The following is a 17,880-nucleotide window of genomic DNA, read 5'->3' on the forward strand; positions in this document are numbered from 1 at the left end:
ATTAAGGCATCCGTCTTGCTGGAAACAGTGCACCTTTTCTGATGCTTAAAATTAATTTAAGAGTAATAAAAGTAAAAACTAAGAATTAACTGAGGGTTGTTTTTTTTTTTTTTTGGCTGGTTTGTTTTTGTCTCTCCCCCCAAAAAAAAGATATTTGCCTTTTTGTGTTTCCTGCTGTGGCTGAAGCGGGCCCATATGCTGAGATGTGACATGCAGTGTTGTGTCTATTCAAAATCATGCTATGTGGAAGCTGTGTACTGTACTGTTGTAAATAAAATATATACTGTCTGTTTCCCATGTGTCTGCAGCACTCATTTCTCCCTACCTGGAAGCTTTCTTAGGTCCTTGGAGCTGGATGCTCAAAGAGGCCTGTTTTAAAACTCTAATGCAAGATCTCAATGAGTGCATTTCTGCAGTGGAGTCTGTCTATCTGTCATGCTTTTCATTGCAGGTTGTTAATATACATTATTTGGGTGACCATTGGGACCAAAAATTATCCTTTTCTTTACCGCCCCCATGGACAGGGTAGGACCAGGCATTTTCTTTCACTGTCCTCTGCTAAGCACTATTTCATTGCAGTGATACCTGTTAGCACTTTGGTTTTCTGACTTCCCCTTTTTCCTTCATGTTATTTTCCTTCCCCAGTCCTGACTTCTTTTTCTCATTTTCTTGCATTCGTTTTCTTCTAAGCGAATTAATTTTGCACTAAAATGTCACTTCTTATTCAATAGGTAGGTAGAGGGGTGTAGAAATGGAAATGAGTGGCAGCATCCGTATGCAACGTGAAATCCAAATGTCAGGTTGGTGATGTGGTGAGAGGGGAGGAGAGAGTGCTCAGCCCAAAGGAAAGCAATTTCTCTTGAAGAGTTCTTTTTGTTAGAGTATGTTATTTTGAGCTGTAGAGAAATAAACAAAAATAGAAATTACTTTGTTTCATTTTTTCTATGGTTTCTATACCCAAATGCACAGGTGAAATGGGATGAAAGATAAATGGGGAGGGAGGACACTGGGGAGGAAGCAAATTGTGCAACTTTTACCACGTCAGCAGAATTTTCAATGTAGTTTATGATTGGATTAATTAAATTTTAAAATAAAATTACTTGGTGGACTTTAGCTGATGTTTTTGCCTTCTAGATGGTATTTTCTTTACAAGTAAATACGTAGTTGCTACGTGCAAAGTTCACACATGTATCTGATGTGGCCAGAAATGTCCTTTCGTGCTTTAACACCAAGGCAATGCCAGTGCTCCTTGTGTGGATTTAAAGCTGTTCCACCCCTCAGGAGGGGCCTCAGAATATCTCTTTCAGCATGGACTCAGCTGAATGAAGACATATTTGTTTTGCAAGAGTTAATTTTTCAGAGTCTTGAACTTTTTGAGCTAACTAAACCTCAAAAAGCTGTTTGTTTCAGTTTATCTGCCATGTTGCAAAGGGTATTGCCCTGTTCCTGGTTGAGACCTGTCTCCTCTCAGCACACCTTTGGTACAAGGCAGTGGGTTTGTATTTTCATGTGGCCTAAAATGCTGAACAGTGGGCACATACTGCTTCCCCTTTACATGAATGCAGATCATTCAGGCAGTGATTTTTCACTCCGTGGTTGAAAGGAATTGAGATTATATGTCCTTGCCAAATTTCAAGCGTATCTGGTCACCCTGAAGCACAAGGGCTCTTCACATAGAGGTGGCAACAACTTGTTTCACACTAAGAACATCCTCTTCAAAATCTTTTATTTCCTGTCTGCATTTTCATAATCCGCAAGAACTTTTTTTTTTTTTTCCCTCCTTCACTGACAGAGAACAGACCAAGAAAACAATCTAAAAATGCCAAGACTGGTAAAGTAATAAACAATTAAAAATACTACCCAGAAAGGACAATTTACCGAAGTAATTACTGTCAAGTCTAGCTTCAATTTCCAGGTTTAATTCTTGAAGAAAACGAGGATATTTTACTTAGAGTTTACGAGAAATATTTTTGGTGGAAATTGCAGCACTGCTTATAACCAAACTGAAGTTCTTTAACAAAGCTCTCAGTGATGTTTTATTTAGCTGGAATTATATATATATATATTAGGACGCCTAAATGTGTGAATATCGCTGTAATAGGAATTAACTTTTAAATACTTGCAAACAATTCTCATTGCATGGATGGGAAGAATCCTGTTGTTAGCTGAAGAGAACAGAAATTCATGTTGAATCGTGCTGGAAAGAGCTATGTATTTCAAAAAGGTAAAATCTGGGTCCTTTTTGAAGTTGCTGTGAAGAAAGCAGCTTGTATCAGCACGAGTTCTGTGTTTTATAACAGTATAAAATATGAGCTAGTGTTGTACAACAAAGCAATCCCCTAAAAACCTAGAAATCAAAATAGAAAGTCCTTTGATAGATGAAAGCCAACATCTTTTTAACATTTGTTATTTATAACATTGCCTACGGACACCATACCACGATGGTGAAATACACCATTTTCCTTGTCCAAATACCTAGCAGCTTCTAAAAAGCAAACAGAAATTCACCTTGGACACCTGAAAACACTCAGTGCTTCACATGAAAGATTCACCACCTCATCAAAAGATCACATTTGATATTTGACGTAATTCATGCCTCCCCTGAGCAGTTACATTAAAACGGTTTTGCTCTCCGCTTGCGGGAGGGCTCCCTCCGTCTTGGAGGGATGCATTGGGCAGCCTGCAGTTGGGGTGGTGGCCACTCTGCCAGGACCGTCCCAGCCTCTTTATAGCTCACCTGGGGGTCCAAGGGCTGACTGGGGATTCAGGATACACAAGCTATAGCCCCTAGCAGAAGGAGCTTGGAGAGTGTGCCCTGCCCACTGGCTGTGTGTTGCCCTGGGCCAAGGGGTGCTTGTTGGGGCACTGGGGATGCTAGCTTTTGTGGGAGAGGGCTGAGGTGGTTGGGAAAAGCAGATGGGGTTTTTCATGCAAAAAATTGCCCTCTCCTTTCTATGGCGGCCAGGACTGGACTTGATGATCCTAAAGGTCTTTTCCAACCCAGTTGATTCCATTATTCTATGATTGTCTACAGGGAGAGTGCTCAGTTATGCAGGTAAATTACAGCATTTGGTTCCTGCTCTTTAGGTACATCATCTTTGACTGAGCTCTTTGCTGTTTCTCCCGTGTTACTGGTAGAAGCCTGTCCTTCATCTTTCCTCATTCAAGAAGTTTTCAGGATATCATGCTGCTGATTGAGGTTTCCCTGTGCGCATGGAGTAAACCATCTCTGAGCTGACTTGTATCAGCAGTCACCTTGCTCTGTAACAAAGTTAAGGTGAACAATTTAAAGGGCATTTTACTGCAGGATGACGAAATGCATGCAAATAGAAACAAAAAACTTTCTGATCTGAGTGTTTGTCTTTCGTGTCATCTTTCCTGAACTCAGGTCTTTCGTGAACTGTTAATACTGGAAAATCATAGTGCAGTCAATAATGGCAGATGCTCACTGGTTTTTATTTCTATGCAGAGTTTGTTTCTGACATTGTTTACTAGCCTGGCTTGAGTAGTCTGCTAAGTGTACAGCTCTTTAAAATACATCTTAGCTTCTTTATAGTGTTACTATTGTGAACTAAACTTGTGTTATTTCTTTTTTTTCATATAGTTTTCCCTACGCAAAATGGAAAGGTTGCTATAGTGACTGGAGGCGCTAAAGGAATTGGTTACCAAACTGTGAAGCATTTGGCAAGGCTTGGCATGCACGTTATAATAGGTAAAGTAATTGCTTTATTAATATATTTTTTGTTTCAGAAAGTAACTGTTTTTCTCCTAGGGAGTATTTTCTTTCCAGCATAAGTAAAGATATGGAAGGGTAAGTGAGGGATTTCCTAGCATTTAGATCAAATAAAGATTTGATTCATGTTTTGTTTTGCAAGGTCTTCAAGAAAAGTAGATGGTTGTTTGTTGTTTGTTTTTTTTCCTGCTGAACTTGGAAGAGTTTGGCTACATTATTTGCTTATATAAGAAGTAAGCAATAAGGTCATGAAAAGATCTTAAAAATATGGGTATTCCAAAAATATTTATTATCTTGTTACTGAGGATGGACTACAGCATTAGGGTCCGCATGTTCATTAAGAAGAAAACTAATGAAAGCCTTGAATATTCTAGTTGTAGTGGGGGATGATTTGTGTTATAAGAGCAGAAGATGCCCTGAGAATTTCTTCCATGTGCAAATTGAACATTTACATCTCAGTTTGTCACTGTTAGTGGCCTTTGTAGGCAAGGCAAGGAAATAAATACCCTGGGCGTTTAATTTGTGTCAGTCTGAGGTGGGCTGGACAACTCACTTTAGGGGGTGCCTCTTTCTCTCCATTGATAATAGTTTTATAATAAGGTAGCTGTGTTAGACCGAGACATCTGAAGTTAGGTTAGGTGAGTTTCTGTAGGAGCTCCACAAATATCCTGAGTGCACAATTTCTTCTCTGTATTACAGACAACATTAGTGAGACTTTTTCCCTGTTTTTTTAATATATCTGATATACTAAATATATCTAATATATGCTAATATATCTAGTAAGTCTGCATGTAACATCTTGAACACTCACATTTAAAATGCTACCTTTTGCTGTCTTCATCTTTCTTTAACTAGATTTTTACCTAAAACAGTGTAACGTTTGCACGGTAAGATCACTGAAGGTTGGTATTTCATAATACATTAGCAGGCTGGTGATGCTGTTTTATTTAGCTTTTATACAGAATTTATACAGAATGTGCTCTCTCTAAGGTTTTGTATACATGTCTTTAAAAAAAATCACAACACAACAAGCAACAAACAAGAACACAGTGCACATGTATTTTTAGTCTAGTGCATCAGTAACTCTAATGGAGTTGACCTGGAATTATACAGGTGTAATGCAAAATGCCACTTGTTTTCATAGATGTGTCAAAACCAAGCATCTACAAAATGCAAGCAGACGCTGCTCTATGTAGCTAGATGCTAGATGTAGCTAATGTAGTTGGATGTAGCTAATGATGTCAGCATTAATATTTTACTAAAGAAGTGTCTTCTCATGTTTAAGGTGAACTGCAAAAATGTACTTGTTGGGAAAACAAAAAGGCCAATTTTCTTCTCTTTGCATATGGTCATGGGAGCATAGAACATTGCTGCTTTTTTTAAGACTTCTTTTATACCAGTTAGGGTTTAGGGTATTTCGTGTTACAAAATCAAATGTGAAATCTTTAGGAAAGGAAAGGTGACATTTAGTTACAAAATCCCTGAATAAGCTGATATTTTTTTTTTTACTCACAATCGCCACTTCATAGATCTCATTCACTGATACATCTATACTCCCTGGTGAGCAGCATGGGAAAAGGTACAATAGCTACTGAGTTCTTATCCTGCCTGTGTGGTTCTTCCTGGTTGGAAATGGCAGGCTAGTTTATGGACAGATTTCTTACAGTTTTTAGGAGTCATCAGCTCTTGGTGTGTTTTTCCTTATCTAGAGTATGTAGGCTATGTCTGTAGCCTGTTTTCTGGGTGGGTTAACAGGAAAAGTAATGGTGTGGGTGATATTCCAGAACCTGGATGTTATCCTCTGAGTGGCAGAGTGCTTAGTCATCTGCTGACAAGCCCTCTGTTCTGTAGCCTGGAAACACATCCTTTATTTTCAATAAGGGACATTCTTTTAGCTCTTTGCTCTGCTTTTTCTTCTGGTGCTTACAGATGCACACACTTCCATTCACTCTTCAGTTGTACCAACCTTAATATTTGCGTTACGAATCTCTACAGATGTAAATTAATGAAACTAATTATAGGAAGCATTTGATGAGTAAGATTTTCAACTGATTCAATTCTTCCAGGCAAACTCTGACCTAAACACTGAGCCCTGTGAGTCACAGCCATCTTCTTTGCCTGTGAAATTCTTCAGAGCAAAGAAGCCCTGTAAGTAGAATGGATGGTCTCAGCCTTTGTTCCAGCTGCAAGATTAAAACAGTCTCAAAAGCACATTAAATGCAATGACGTTCCATCCTTGTTGCTAACTGTTGGCCTTAAGTGTCCAGAGTATGCTTAAAATACCTGCTGGCACATTGGCATGCATTAGTACATTCAGCTTGAGGCCATGCAAGCAAAGATTTAAGCTTCAAATAAGACAGCAAATGTGCTCAAGCTTTCTACCCTGGAAGCGTTTTCACCCTGTGTTTGTGTATAAACGCGAACTTACGTAAAAGTGTGGATATTAGGAGAATTTGGGCTTGCAAGGGAGACAAGTGTAGCTCACAGTCAGTCTTGGCCATTCACTGAATGCTTCTTTCTCACTAAAGGGACTTTAGCAATAAAGAATGATATCCCTGCATCAGGCAAATGAGTCAGACCTGAATGTCTGATGTGAAGGTGATTCACCATCTATGATGTCAAAGTCCATTTGACATTTTAGAGGAGTAAATGTTTGAAGTAACTTACTTTTAAATCCAGTCTGCCAATGGAAGGAGGAAAACAGCCAAATAAAAAGCATGTTACCTTGTGGAACATGAATGGGCACTGTACGAAAAGGCAGTGTGCTCACTTTTTCAGCCAGCAGTTGCACAGTGCTTTTACAGCTTCTTTGTTTCCAGTCCCAGCACTGGTGCATAAGATAGCATTCTTGCACCTCTGCGAGTTCTGCTTGCCCTGCCTTCAGCCTGTCGCTGGGAAAAAGGTTGGCATAAATGTTGAAATGAAACCCTTTTCTAAGGGTTTGTTCGAGGTATTTCACTGAGACTTTTTGTCAGGCTGTGGTAACATTGTGGGCAGTCAGAAAGGCCTTTGCTTTAGGAAAATCTTATGACAGACAGCTGGACCCCTGATAGAGAAAGCTACTGCCAGTGGTGAGTCTTTGGAGTCAAGATACACCAGGAGCTCCTGCTCCCTCCTGTGCAATTTACTACTTGATAAATAATCTTGCAATTTTATTTTGAGAGAAAGAAGGTAGATGACACACAGGTTTTGGTGCCTACTGACTAGTGTCTGATATTGAAGATGGTGTTTTGTGTGGATTTATAAGTAAATATGACATTGAAAATCAAGAGATCCTTCTCATAAAACCCAGTAGGTTCAGCTCTGGTTCACAGTGCTGGCCGCAGTTTTGTGAGTCCAAATTTAAACTGATTAGAAGTGTAAAATCTTCATATTCCTTTCATCCTTCATCACTGGGGTTTAATTTTAAGAGGATTCTGTGAGTGCATGTTAAAGTTGTTGACTTTAAAAAAGAAAGCTTCAGTTTGATTTTTCCTTTTTTTTTTTTTTCTCAGTGCATTAATGAGAGTCTGGAAAAAAATGTCTGAGAATATCTAATATTGGAGCTTTGATAATACTGTCTGATAATGGTGAATGAAAAATCCCAGCTTAACAGTGTTACACATATGCTGCTTGTTATAAAACACCAGGTTCAGGACAGTGTAATCAATCTTTTTGTCTGAGTATATCAGCGTCACGATTTTCTAAGGCAGGCTTACATTCTGAAGGAACCAGTGCCATTATATGTACATATATGTATATATATTCAGGTGACTTTTTTGAGACATGCAATTTTGGCATAACTAAATGAAGTTCCATCACCAGGCTCAGCACTGCTGTGTGACCTCTGTAGGCCCTGCAGGAGACCAACAGTAGATATTTCTGTCATCTCTTTCATTTACATTAGTTTCCAATTTTCAAGCTGGACTCTGCACTATAAATCAGACAATTCTTATATTGTATAATAATACAAAGTGACATTAGAAGGATAATTAAACCCTATCAAGATGGTGCAATTGTTAATTTTCAAAGACAGTTTGATTTAATTTCAATTACTGTCAATTTATATGAGACACTTTAATGTCTTTTCTCACTGTACATAGATGTGTGAGATGCTTGAATTATGTTTTTTCTAGAAAAGTGTTTATCTTCATAATTTAAGCCAAGTTTTGTTAGGTCTGAATGAGTCATAGAGTTATTCAGGAGGTGTCAAAATGTTACCAGCCTTTTAGAAGTGTGTGATGGTTTCCTTTTGCTGATATGAGCATTAAGAAAATGCATGCAGATTGCCTTATAATTGTCATTTGGTTCAGTTTTTAACGTATCAGTACACTGTAATCAGGGTTATGAAAACTCTACTTGCAGCACTATTTGATATTTATACACTATACATGCACACACAGCCACACACAGCCTTCCAAATCTGTTAGAATTTTGTCAGACACTCTAGTCCCCAATTTCTGCTCTAAGGAGCCTGGAAGAACTGGAAAAAATAAGAGAAGGATGGTGAGGAGGGTGAGATGACCCTGTGCAAGGTGAGGCTGGTGGGGCTAATAAACAGAGGTTCTTCCACTTGCAAACAGATGATTGAGGTGTGATATTATGAATGGTATAAAGAAAGCGGATGAGAAGTGGTTATTCCCTGTCTTATTGTACACAAAATATAGAACATCAAACGAATTAAAATTAATAAATTAAAAACAAACAAACAAAAGCAAAACCAACCCAAACCCAAATGAAAACAAAGTACCGAAGTACAACATTTTAATGTAAGTAACTGTGTCATTAAGTCACAGAGCCTGTTGTCCCGGACCCCTTTGGCAGCCAAGGGCTTGAATGAATTGGAAGTTCAATTAGATGAAGCAGATGAAGTTCACTGAGGGGCTAGGCGTGACCTTTGATTCAGGAAATCCCTGCAACTTCTTGCTACTGGCAGGGGGGATGTATTGGAAAATGCCAATCCTATGCTTAATGCTGTCACACCTTCCCTTTAAGCACCTGCTCCAGGTTATTGTTGGGATCAGGCCACTTGTGTAGGTGTATCTTGGGTTTGACAAACAGGGTTGTTCTTAACTTCTCGTTGGAACAAGTGGGTTGCTAAAACCTAGGCCAAGAATGGTCATTAATTTTCTCTTTGCAAACTGACAAAAGATGTGTGGTACCTGTAGATATAAAGAAGCTCTGTATAACTTTCTCAGTTTTTTTATACCAGGTCACATCCTTATACCTAGCTTCATTGAATAACTAATGTCTTGAAAGTTTTATGGATAAACCCCAAGATCTAAATTTCTTTTGTTCTAAACAAGTTTTTTTTTTTTCTTCTTTTTTATTGAAGACATTACAGATTCCTTTAGAAAATACTTATTGTACTGAGTTCAAATTTCTCATCCTCAGAGCCTTCTGGGGCAGTCATTTCTCTCTCAGGCATATGCTATTTGATGTGCCACACACACTCGCAAAATCATAATCCTCATAACATCAAGTGGTAGGATTTTGTTTTTCTTTTGAGGCTTTGGGTGCCCTTGCAAGCCCTGTCTTTCGACTGGCGTGCCAATGAAATCAGTTCCCCTTCAATTGTAATGAGGATTATGCTACTCTGAGGAGGTACCTTAATTCAGATTTCCAGTTGGAGTCTTCTTTATATTCTGTTGTGTAAAGACACCTAACCATTACCCTCTGCAACGTCCTTAATCAAATGGTATAAATTTATACAGGATTTATTACCATACCACCAAGCTTCTCCTGGTAATACACATATGCATCAGAGTTTATAGGCATCAGTTTTGAACTTGTATTACTCTAAGTGATCAGGGGGAGTGGGGAATGCCATGGGGCAGGCTGTGAACCCTGGAAAGTGGTTCATCGTTTCAGGGATTGTCTGATACATAATTATAGCTAAATAAATCAAGAGATGGGTGTTTATCTCAGGTAGAGTTCCCCAGGTGAATGAGGGGGTTGCACTTGCCAGATGCTGGGGAGAAGGAGGGACTGGGAGGTGATGTGCCTGCATGGCTGACCTGCCACCAGGCAGATCACCCTGTCCTCACTTTCCTGGGTCGCCTGCAGTGGGGTTTATTGCAGGCTGAAGGGTGCTTCAGTGCTCAGTGTGGCTTTTGGATTCCAGGCTGGAGGGGTTGGATTTGTCTCTGGACCATCGCAGCCTGAGTGGTTTGCGTCTTCTTGGTGTTCTTTACTGTGAGGGCGGTGAGACACTGGCACAGGTTGCCCAGAGAAGCTGTGGCTGCCCCATCCCTGGCAGTGTACTAGGCCAGGCTGGATGGGGCTTTGAGCAACCTCGTCAAGTGGAAGGTGTCCCTACACATGGTAGGGGGTTGGAACTGGATGAGCTTTAAGGTCTTTTTAAACCCAAACGATTCTGTGATTCTGTGGTCTCAGAAAGGTTTTATTTGTGTTTTGCTTTTTTGTTATTTAGCTGAAAGTCAGTAAATTCTCCACCTGCTACCTTTGGTAAGCTAAGGCTTTTTGGATTTGTGGGTTTATTCTCTCCAGGCAACCTTCAGCTTTGCAGGCTGTATCATTCTTCATAGACTATTATAAATTTCTTTATAATGCCCTGCAGTAGGTTCCCTTGAAAAGTCAAGATTGCAAATCCTTATTTTTGCAAAACAGCAATTGGAAAAGATCTTGATTTTTTTATTAGGAAATTTTGAGCATGAGTATCAGTTACTCTCCAAAAGGAGAGATTTTCACATTCAAAGAAATGAAAAATACTGTATAAAGAATACAATACAGATGTATCAGGACCCCTTAACTAGTGATAGTGTGAATGTTTCCCATCTGTGCTGGATTTCTAGGAGCTGTGATTTTGCTGTCCTTATTCAGGCTGAACAATCTTCTGTGATAATTCTGTTTAAATCCCTGAAATAACATTCAGAGTTAGGATCTACTTAAGTGATTAAGATGGCAGAGCCTGACCTTTAGGATAAGATCCAAAGCCTATTGCTGCTGATAAGAATTTTTCTATATACTTCTGTGGTGGCTTTAGATTGACATGCTTTGACTTGCGGTGTTTGTGTAGATGAATGCTGAAGAGGAGAGTCAATGTTTTTCACTAAAAGTTCTATTAAATCTATTTTCCATCTTTTTGTTTGTTTGTTTTCAATTTGAGTTTCAGTATTTTACTAAGAATTAGATTTTTTCATGCCATTAAAATGACATTTTATACAAATTAATCCATTCAGACTTGAATGTTATTAGTTTTATTTTAAGAATTGATTGTATTCAGGAATGTTATTGAATCAGTCTCACCTTACTTTTTCACTGTTCTGTAGGGACTAAAAAGAAAAACATCAGACAGGGCACTGAACAGCTTGCATAAACAGTTCTTGAGAACTGTGTCTATTTTGTGTTCCCAATAGACACTTTAAACTAGCAGGAAAAGCAAGATTATTATGATATGGGGTACTTTGATGATCTAAACTCTCAAGACATTGAATCCCGTTTTCTCAAAGCTTTTGTTCAGATTCTCTCACTGCGTAAAACACATGGTCTGTCTTCCCATTCCTATTCATCTGTCCAAGCCACTTGAATCCAGAGCAAATCTTATGCTACAGATGCTATAGAATTTAAAATGGGTAAATTCTGGCATGTTGAACCTACGAAAATTATGGTGAATCGTCAAAAAGTCCAGTCCAAGGATTCTCCTGTGCATCACAAAGTTTTTTAAAGAATTGCTACAAATGTACTATTGAGGATCTAAACTAGTTGATGGTGGTAAGAATTTAATCCTCGTATAGTAAACTGTCCCCTTCCTTAGTTCTGAGTGCTGTGCTCCAGTGTACTTGAAGGTTGTGCCATTTAGTGACCCATCTTCATCAAGAAGACACAAACTATTTTTCAGTTTTTCCAACCTAAACCTGATTGTGTTAGTTTGGTGACTTAAAAGGCGTTTTTTTTTTTTTTTAATTTTTAATAAAAAAGTGGGTTTTTTAAATTCTGAATGAAAGGGGGTTGTTCTTTTTCATGCCTACCACACACTTTTCAGAGAGGATTCCAGAAGGATGTACCAGAAGAGAGGCAGTACAACAGTGCAATGTCCATTTCTTCTCCCACCCATCCTCAGCAAGGGGATGCTGGTTTCCTTTAGCTAACTTAGAAGTGTAGATTACTCTCACAGTCTTATGGTATCTTTCTAATATATATGTCTTTGAACTTTATGTAAGGATTTTGGTCATTTGTTCAGTGTTCAGTGTCATTTGCTCATTTATTCTTCCTTACAGGATTTTCTTTGAAAGAAGTATTTCAAAAGCCTCTGCTGCAATAGCAGCTTTTACTCAGGCTGTTTCAATTCTGAGATGCTCCAGGTTTCAAAATCTGCTTTTCAAACTCCCTTGAATAAGGCTGGAAACAGACAACTAAAGTGATTGTTCAGCAAAATAATTATTTTTTCCCAGTGGTCTTAAGTGAAAAATATGCAAATATGAATAAAATGAACTCTTTTGGAAAGCACTGAGCTTTAATGAATAACCATTTAGATAATAGCAAAATAAAGCAAATTAATATTTGTTGTGAACACAAGCTCTTTTAAAAGAACAAATTAAGTGAACATACTGAGAGTTAAATCAAGACACTGGAGGCTTTAATAAGTCCGTTGTCTGCATCAAGAGTGCTGAATTAAAGAGGAATCAAGACAGACCCTCACAGAATTGTCACTTAAGTGTTTTTGTTTCTACGCTAACTCTATCTGGTGTAATAACACACTGAGTTTGAAATCTTACTCTAGTACATCACTTGAGGTGAAACAATGAGGAAAACTGATCTCTTGCCCACAACCCCTGTGCACAGATTTCCCCAGAAATGGCAGTTTCACTGGAGGGTTTGTTTGTGGATGCTGCATCTACATGTAGAAATTATCATCAAGCTGGATGTTTCTGTTCTGTACAAGGCTGGATGGATTTAAAGGGGAAAATAAACAACAGCAAGAGAAAATACTGCAAATGTCTCCTTGATACTGTTTGTTTGTTTGGTTCGTTGGTTGGTTTGGGGAGTTTTGTGTGTTTGTTCGGTTGGTTTTTTTTTTTCCTTTTCTTTCTTTCCTGTCAGTTTGATCAACATAATTTCCTAGTTAATGGAATTCATAAAGAACAGTTATAGGCCTACATATATGACTCTAGGTTTTATGGGAGGATTATTTTCTCTCCACTATCTGAAATGTTGAATGTCTTTGTTTTGGCCACATTTATGCAAATATTGAGTCTTCTTGTATATCGTGGAAACAAAGATATATTGGAAATTGTTGTTTTTTACTGCAGAAGCACAGCAAAACCTCCATCCTCAAAAGAATATTAACCTACCTCCTCAAAGTGGTCAGGTTGTCCCAAAAATCTCCATTCACTGCTCTGAGACTTTATCTAGTGCAGCTGATGGATGGCATGATCTGTCTCAAAGGGCTTACTCCCACTTTTTGAACATATTCTCTGTGAGATCAAATGAATCCAGCTTAATAGCTCTATAAAGCATGTTCTAACATCTTAAAGTAAATACAAGCAGACACCAACTACTGTGAGCAGGAAGCTGAACTAGATGACCTCCTGAGGTCTCTTCCAAATTTGGCTTACTCTGTAATGTGATTCTTTCCTTTTCTTTGATAGAGCTGATTCACTGTTACTAAAAAAAAAAAAAAAAAAAAAAAAAAGTGAGAAAAAATCTGGAAAACCTGAAATTGTGGCTGCATAGCTAACAAGTGAATGAGAGGACAGAATGCTTGTAAAGTGGTGTAAGATAAAGCCTGTATAGAAACTGTCCTGGTTTCTGCTGGGATAGTTAATATTTTCTTACTAGGTGATACAGTGTCATAAAATCATAGAATACCAGGTTGGAAGGGACCTTAAGGATCCAACCTTTATAGGCAAGCATGACCTAGAATAGATGTCCCAGCATGCTGTCGAGCCAAATCTTGAAAGCGTCCAGGGTTGGGGAATCAATTAGTGCTGTGTTTTGGCTTCAGTATGAGAGCAATACTGGTAACACACCAGTGTTTCACTTGTTGCTAAGTATGCTTACCCCAGTCGAGGACTTTTCAATCTCTCATGCTCTGACAGTAAGGAGGGGTACAGGAAGTGAGGAGGAAGCAGAGACAGAACACCTGACCCAAACCAGCCAAAGGGGTATTCCGTACCACATCATGTTATGCCCAATATATAAACTGGGGGGAGTTGGCCAGCACAGGCTGATCACTGCTCGGGTCAGGGTGAGCATCGGTTAGTGGGTGATGAGCAGCTGTACTGTGCATCACTTGTGTTTCTTGGGTTTTATTTATCTCTCTCTTTTTCCTCTTGTTATTATTATGATATTTTACTTTTATTTATATTATTAAAGCCTGTTTTTATCTCAACCTGAGGGTTTTAACTTTATCCAGTTCTCTCCACATCCCACAGTGGGTTGGGAGGAGTGAATGAGCAGCTGTGTGGTACTTAGTTACTGGCTGGGGTTAAACCATGACAGAAACCAAGGCAGAGGTTTATATAATCAGGAAAAGAAAAACGCACCTTCATGAAGTTTGTAAGAGGTATTGTTGTGGTTTAAACCAAGCCACACAGTTCGTTCACTCACTCTCCACCCCTTTTCTCCCTCTTTCTTTCCTTCCCCATCTTCCCGCATTACCCACCAAGCATATCCGGGTCCCTGAGCAAAAGCAATCCCACAAGTGGGTTTGCCTTTACCTGAAGCAGGAATACCCCAGACTGTCTTCCCCAGCAAATTCTTTATGTGCACCACAGGAACTTTATCACCTTCTACAGTATGTAAAAGTTCTGACTGGGCTGGGCCAGCCCTCTTGGCAGATCCTCTGGTGTTGACCAACCAGGTGGCTTTTGCTAAATGTGTATCCCAATGCTTGAAAATTCCCCCACCCATTGCTCTCAGTGTGGTTTTTATCAGCCCATTGTACCGCTCGCTTTTCCCAGAGGCTGGTGCATGGTAGGGGATGTGATATACCCACTCAATGCCATGCTCTTTGGCCCAAGTGTCTATAAGGTTATTCCGGAAATGAGTCCCATTGTCTGACTCAGTTCTCTCTGTGGCGCCATGTCGCCACAAAATCTGTTTCTCAAGGCCCAGGATAGTGTTCCGGGCAGTGGCGTGGGGCACGGCGTATGTTTCCAGCCATCCGGTAGTTGCTTCCACCATGGTAAGCACATGGCGCTTGCCTTGGCGGGTTGGTGGGAGTGTGATATAATCAATCTGCCAGGCCTCCCCATATTTGTACTTCAGCCATAGTCCTCCATACCAAAGAGGCTTTAACCGTTTGGCTTGTTTAATTGCAGCACATTTCACACTTGTGAATAACCTGGGCAATAGTGTCCATTGTTAAGTCCACCCCTTGGTCACGGGCCCATCTGTATGTTGCATCTCTGCCCTGATGACCTGAAGTGTCACGGGCCCACCGGGCCAAAAATAGTTCACCTTTATGTTGCCAATCTAAGTCCATCTGAGCCACTTCAATCTTAGCAGCTTTATTCACTTGTTGGTTGTTCTGGTGTTCCTCAGTGGCCCGACTCTTGGGTACATGTGCATCTACATGGCGTACCTTCACCACCAGGTTCTGCACCCGGGCAGCAATATCTTGCCACAGTGCAGCAGCCCAGATGGGTTTACCTCTGCATTGCCAGTTGCTCTGCTTCCATTGCTGCAACCACCCCCACAGGACATTTGCCATCGTCCATGAGTCAGTGTAGAGATAAAGTACTGGCCACTTTTCTTGTTCAGCAATGTCCAGGGCCAGCTGGATGGCTTTCACCTCGGCAAACTGACTCGATTCGGCCTCTCCTTCAGCAGTCTCTGCAACTTGTCTTCCAGGACTCCATACGGCTGCCTTCCATCTCCGATGCTTTCCCACAATACGGCAGGACACATCAGTAAACAAGGCATACTGTTTTTAACTTTCTGACAGTTTGTTATATGGTGGAGCCTCTTCAGCACGCATCACCTCCTCCTCTGGTGACATTCCAAAATCTTTGCCCTCTGGCCAGTCCATGATGACTTCTAGAATGCCTGGACAACTGGGATTTCCTATTCGAGCTCGTTGCGTAATTAGTGCAGCTCATTTACTCCATGTAGCATCAGTTGCATGATGTGTAGAGGAGACCCTGCCTCTGAACATCCAGCCCAGCACGGGCAACCGGGGCACCAGGAGGAGCTGTGCTTCAGTGCCAATCCCTTCCGAAGCAGCTCAAACCCCTTCATAGGCTGCCAGTATCTCTTTCTCAGTTGGGGTATAGCTGGCCTCAGATCCTTTGTATCCCCAACTCCAAAAGCCGAGGGGTTGACCTCGAGTCTCCCCTGGATTTTTCTGCCAGAGGCTCCAGGTAGGACCATTCTCCCCGGCTGCGGTGTACAGTACATTTTTTACATCTGGCTTGGTTCGGACTTCTCCAAGGGCTACTGCATGAACTATCTTGCGTTTAATTTGCTCAAAAGCTTGTTGTTGCTCTGGGCCCCATTTAAAATCACTCTTCTTCTGGGGCACATGGTAGAGAGGGCTTACCTGTAATTCGGGATGTGCATTCTCCAGAACCCCACAGCACCCAAGAAAGCTTGTGTTTCTTTCTTATTAGTTGGTGGAGACATTGCTGTTATCTTGTTGATCACATCTGTGGGGATCTGTCTACGTCCATCTTGCCATTTTATTCCCCAAAATTGAATCTGCTGCGCAGGTCCCTTGACCTTACTCCGTTTTATGGCAAAACCAGCTTTCAGCAGGATTTGGATTATTTTCCTCCCTTTCTCAAAGACTTCTTCCGCTGTATTGCCCCACACAATAATGTCATCAATGTATTGCAGGTATTCTGGAGCTTGCCCCTGTTCCAGTGCAGTCTGGATCAGTCCATGGCAAATGGTAGGGCTGTGTTTCTACCCCTGGGGCAGTCGGTTCCAAGTGAACTGGACACCCCTTCAAGTAAAAGCAAACTGTGGCCTGCACTCTGCTGCCAAAGGAGTTGAGAAAAATGCATTGGCAATATCAACCGTGGCCTACCACTTGGCTGCCTTTGGCTCTAATTCATACTGAAGTTCTAGCATGTCCAGTACAGAAGCACTCAATGGCGGTGTGACTTCATTCAGGCCACGATAGTCTACTGTTAGTCTCCACTCTCCGTTAGACTTTCGCACTGGCCACATGGGGCTATTAAAGGGTGAGCAGGTCCTGCTGATCACTCCCTGACTCTCCAGTCTACGAATCAGATGATGGATAGGAATCAGGGAGTCTTGGTTGGTGCGATATTGCCACTGGTGCGCTGTTGTGGTCGCGATTGCACTTGCTGTTCTTCGACTTTCAGCAACCCCACAACAGAAGGATCCTCTGAGAAACCAGGCAAGGTGGACAGCTGCTCAATTTCCTCAGTCTCCAAAGCAGCAATACCAAAAGCCCATCAGTACCCTCTTGGGTCTTTGAAGTACCCTCTCCTGGGGTAGTCTATGACGAGGATGCATGGAGCCTCTGGACCAGTCACAATGGGGTGCTTTTGCAATTTCCTCCCAGTCAGGCTGATTTCAGCCTCCAGTACAGTCAACTCTTGGGATCCTCCTGTCACTCCAGAAATATAGATGGGTTCCACCGCTTGACAGCTTGATGGCCTCAGGGTACACTGTGCACCGGTATCTACTAGAGCCTTATACTTCTGTGGGACTGATGTGCCAGGCCATCTGATCCACACAGTCCAGTAAATCTGATTGTCCCCTACCTCCACCTGGCTGGAGGCGGGGCCCCTCTAGTAGTCATCACCACATTGAACACTTAAGTCATGTTGAAAGGGATTATTCTTCATTATCAGAGGAGCTGGAGTAAAGTCAGCTCTTCTACTCTGTCTGGGAACCTGCTCACCAGAGACTGAAGCCACAGCTCTCATGGGATGATCAGTCTTGGCCCTTGCTCCCCTCTTCAATTCACTCACCTGTTCCTCCAAAGCTGAAGTAGGTTTTCCATCCCACTTCGTCGTGTCTTTGTGATCTCCGTGATGCTCTGCTTCTTCCTGGCCTCCCCTTGTCCCTGGCAGAGCATGAGACTCACGAAGTCCTTAGTCAGGGTAAACATTACTGAGCAACAGCTAAAAACATCGGTGTTATCAGCTCTGTTCATAGGCTGAAAGTCAAAACACAGAGCTGCACCAGCTACTAAGAAGGCGAAAAACTGACTGCTACTGCTAAACCCA

General features: G+C 41.0%; 1 protein-coding gene across 3 annotated transcripts in view; it reads left to right on the forward strand.

Annotated features, from left to right (window-relative positions):
• The window catches only part of DHRSX (dehydrogenase/reductase X-linked), a 171,729-nt gene that overhangs the window by 34,021 nt on the left and 119,828 nt on the right, over positions 1-17,880 (forward strand). For all 3 annotated transcript variants that reach the window (XM_065677527.1, XM_065677529.1, XM_065677530.1), the window contains exon 2: positions 3,605-3,712. In XM_065677527.1, coding sequence (XP_065533599.1) covers positions 3,605-3,712 — 108 coding nt within the window. The remainder of the gene's footprint in view (positions 1-3,604; positions 3,713-17,880) is intronic.

Source organism: Lathamus discolor, chromosome 4 (assembly GCF_037157495.1).
Source record: "Lathamus discolor isolate bLatDis1 chromosome 4, bLatDis1.hap1, whole genome shotgun sequence".
In the NCBI taxonomy this organism is placed as follows: domain Eukaryota; kingdom Metazoa; phylum Chordata; class Aves; order Psittaciformes; family Psittacidae; genus Lathamus; species Lathamus discolor.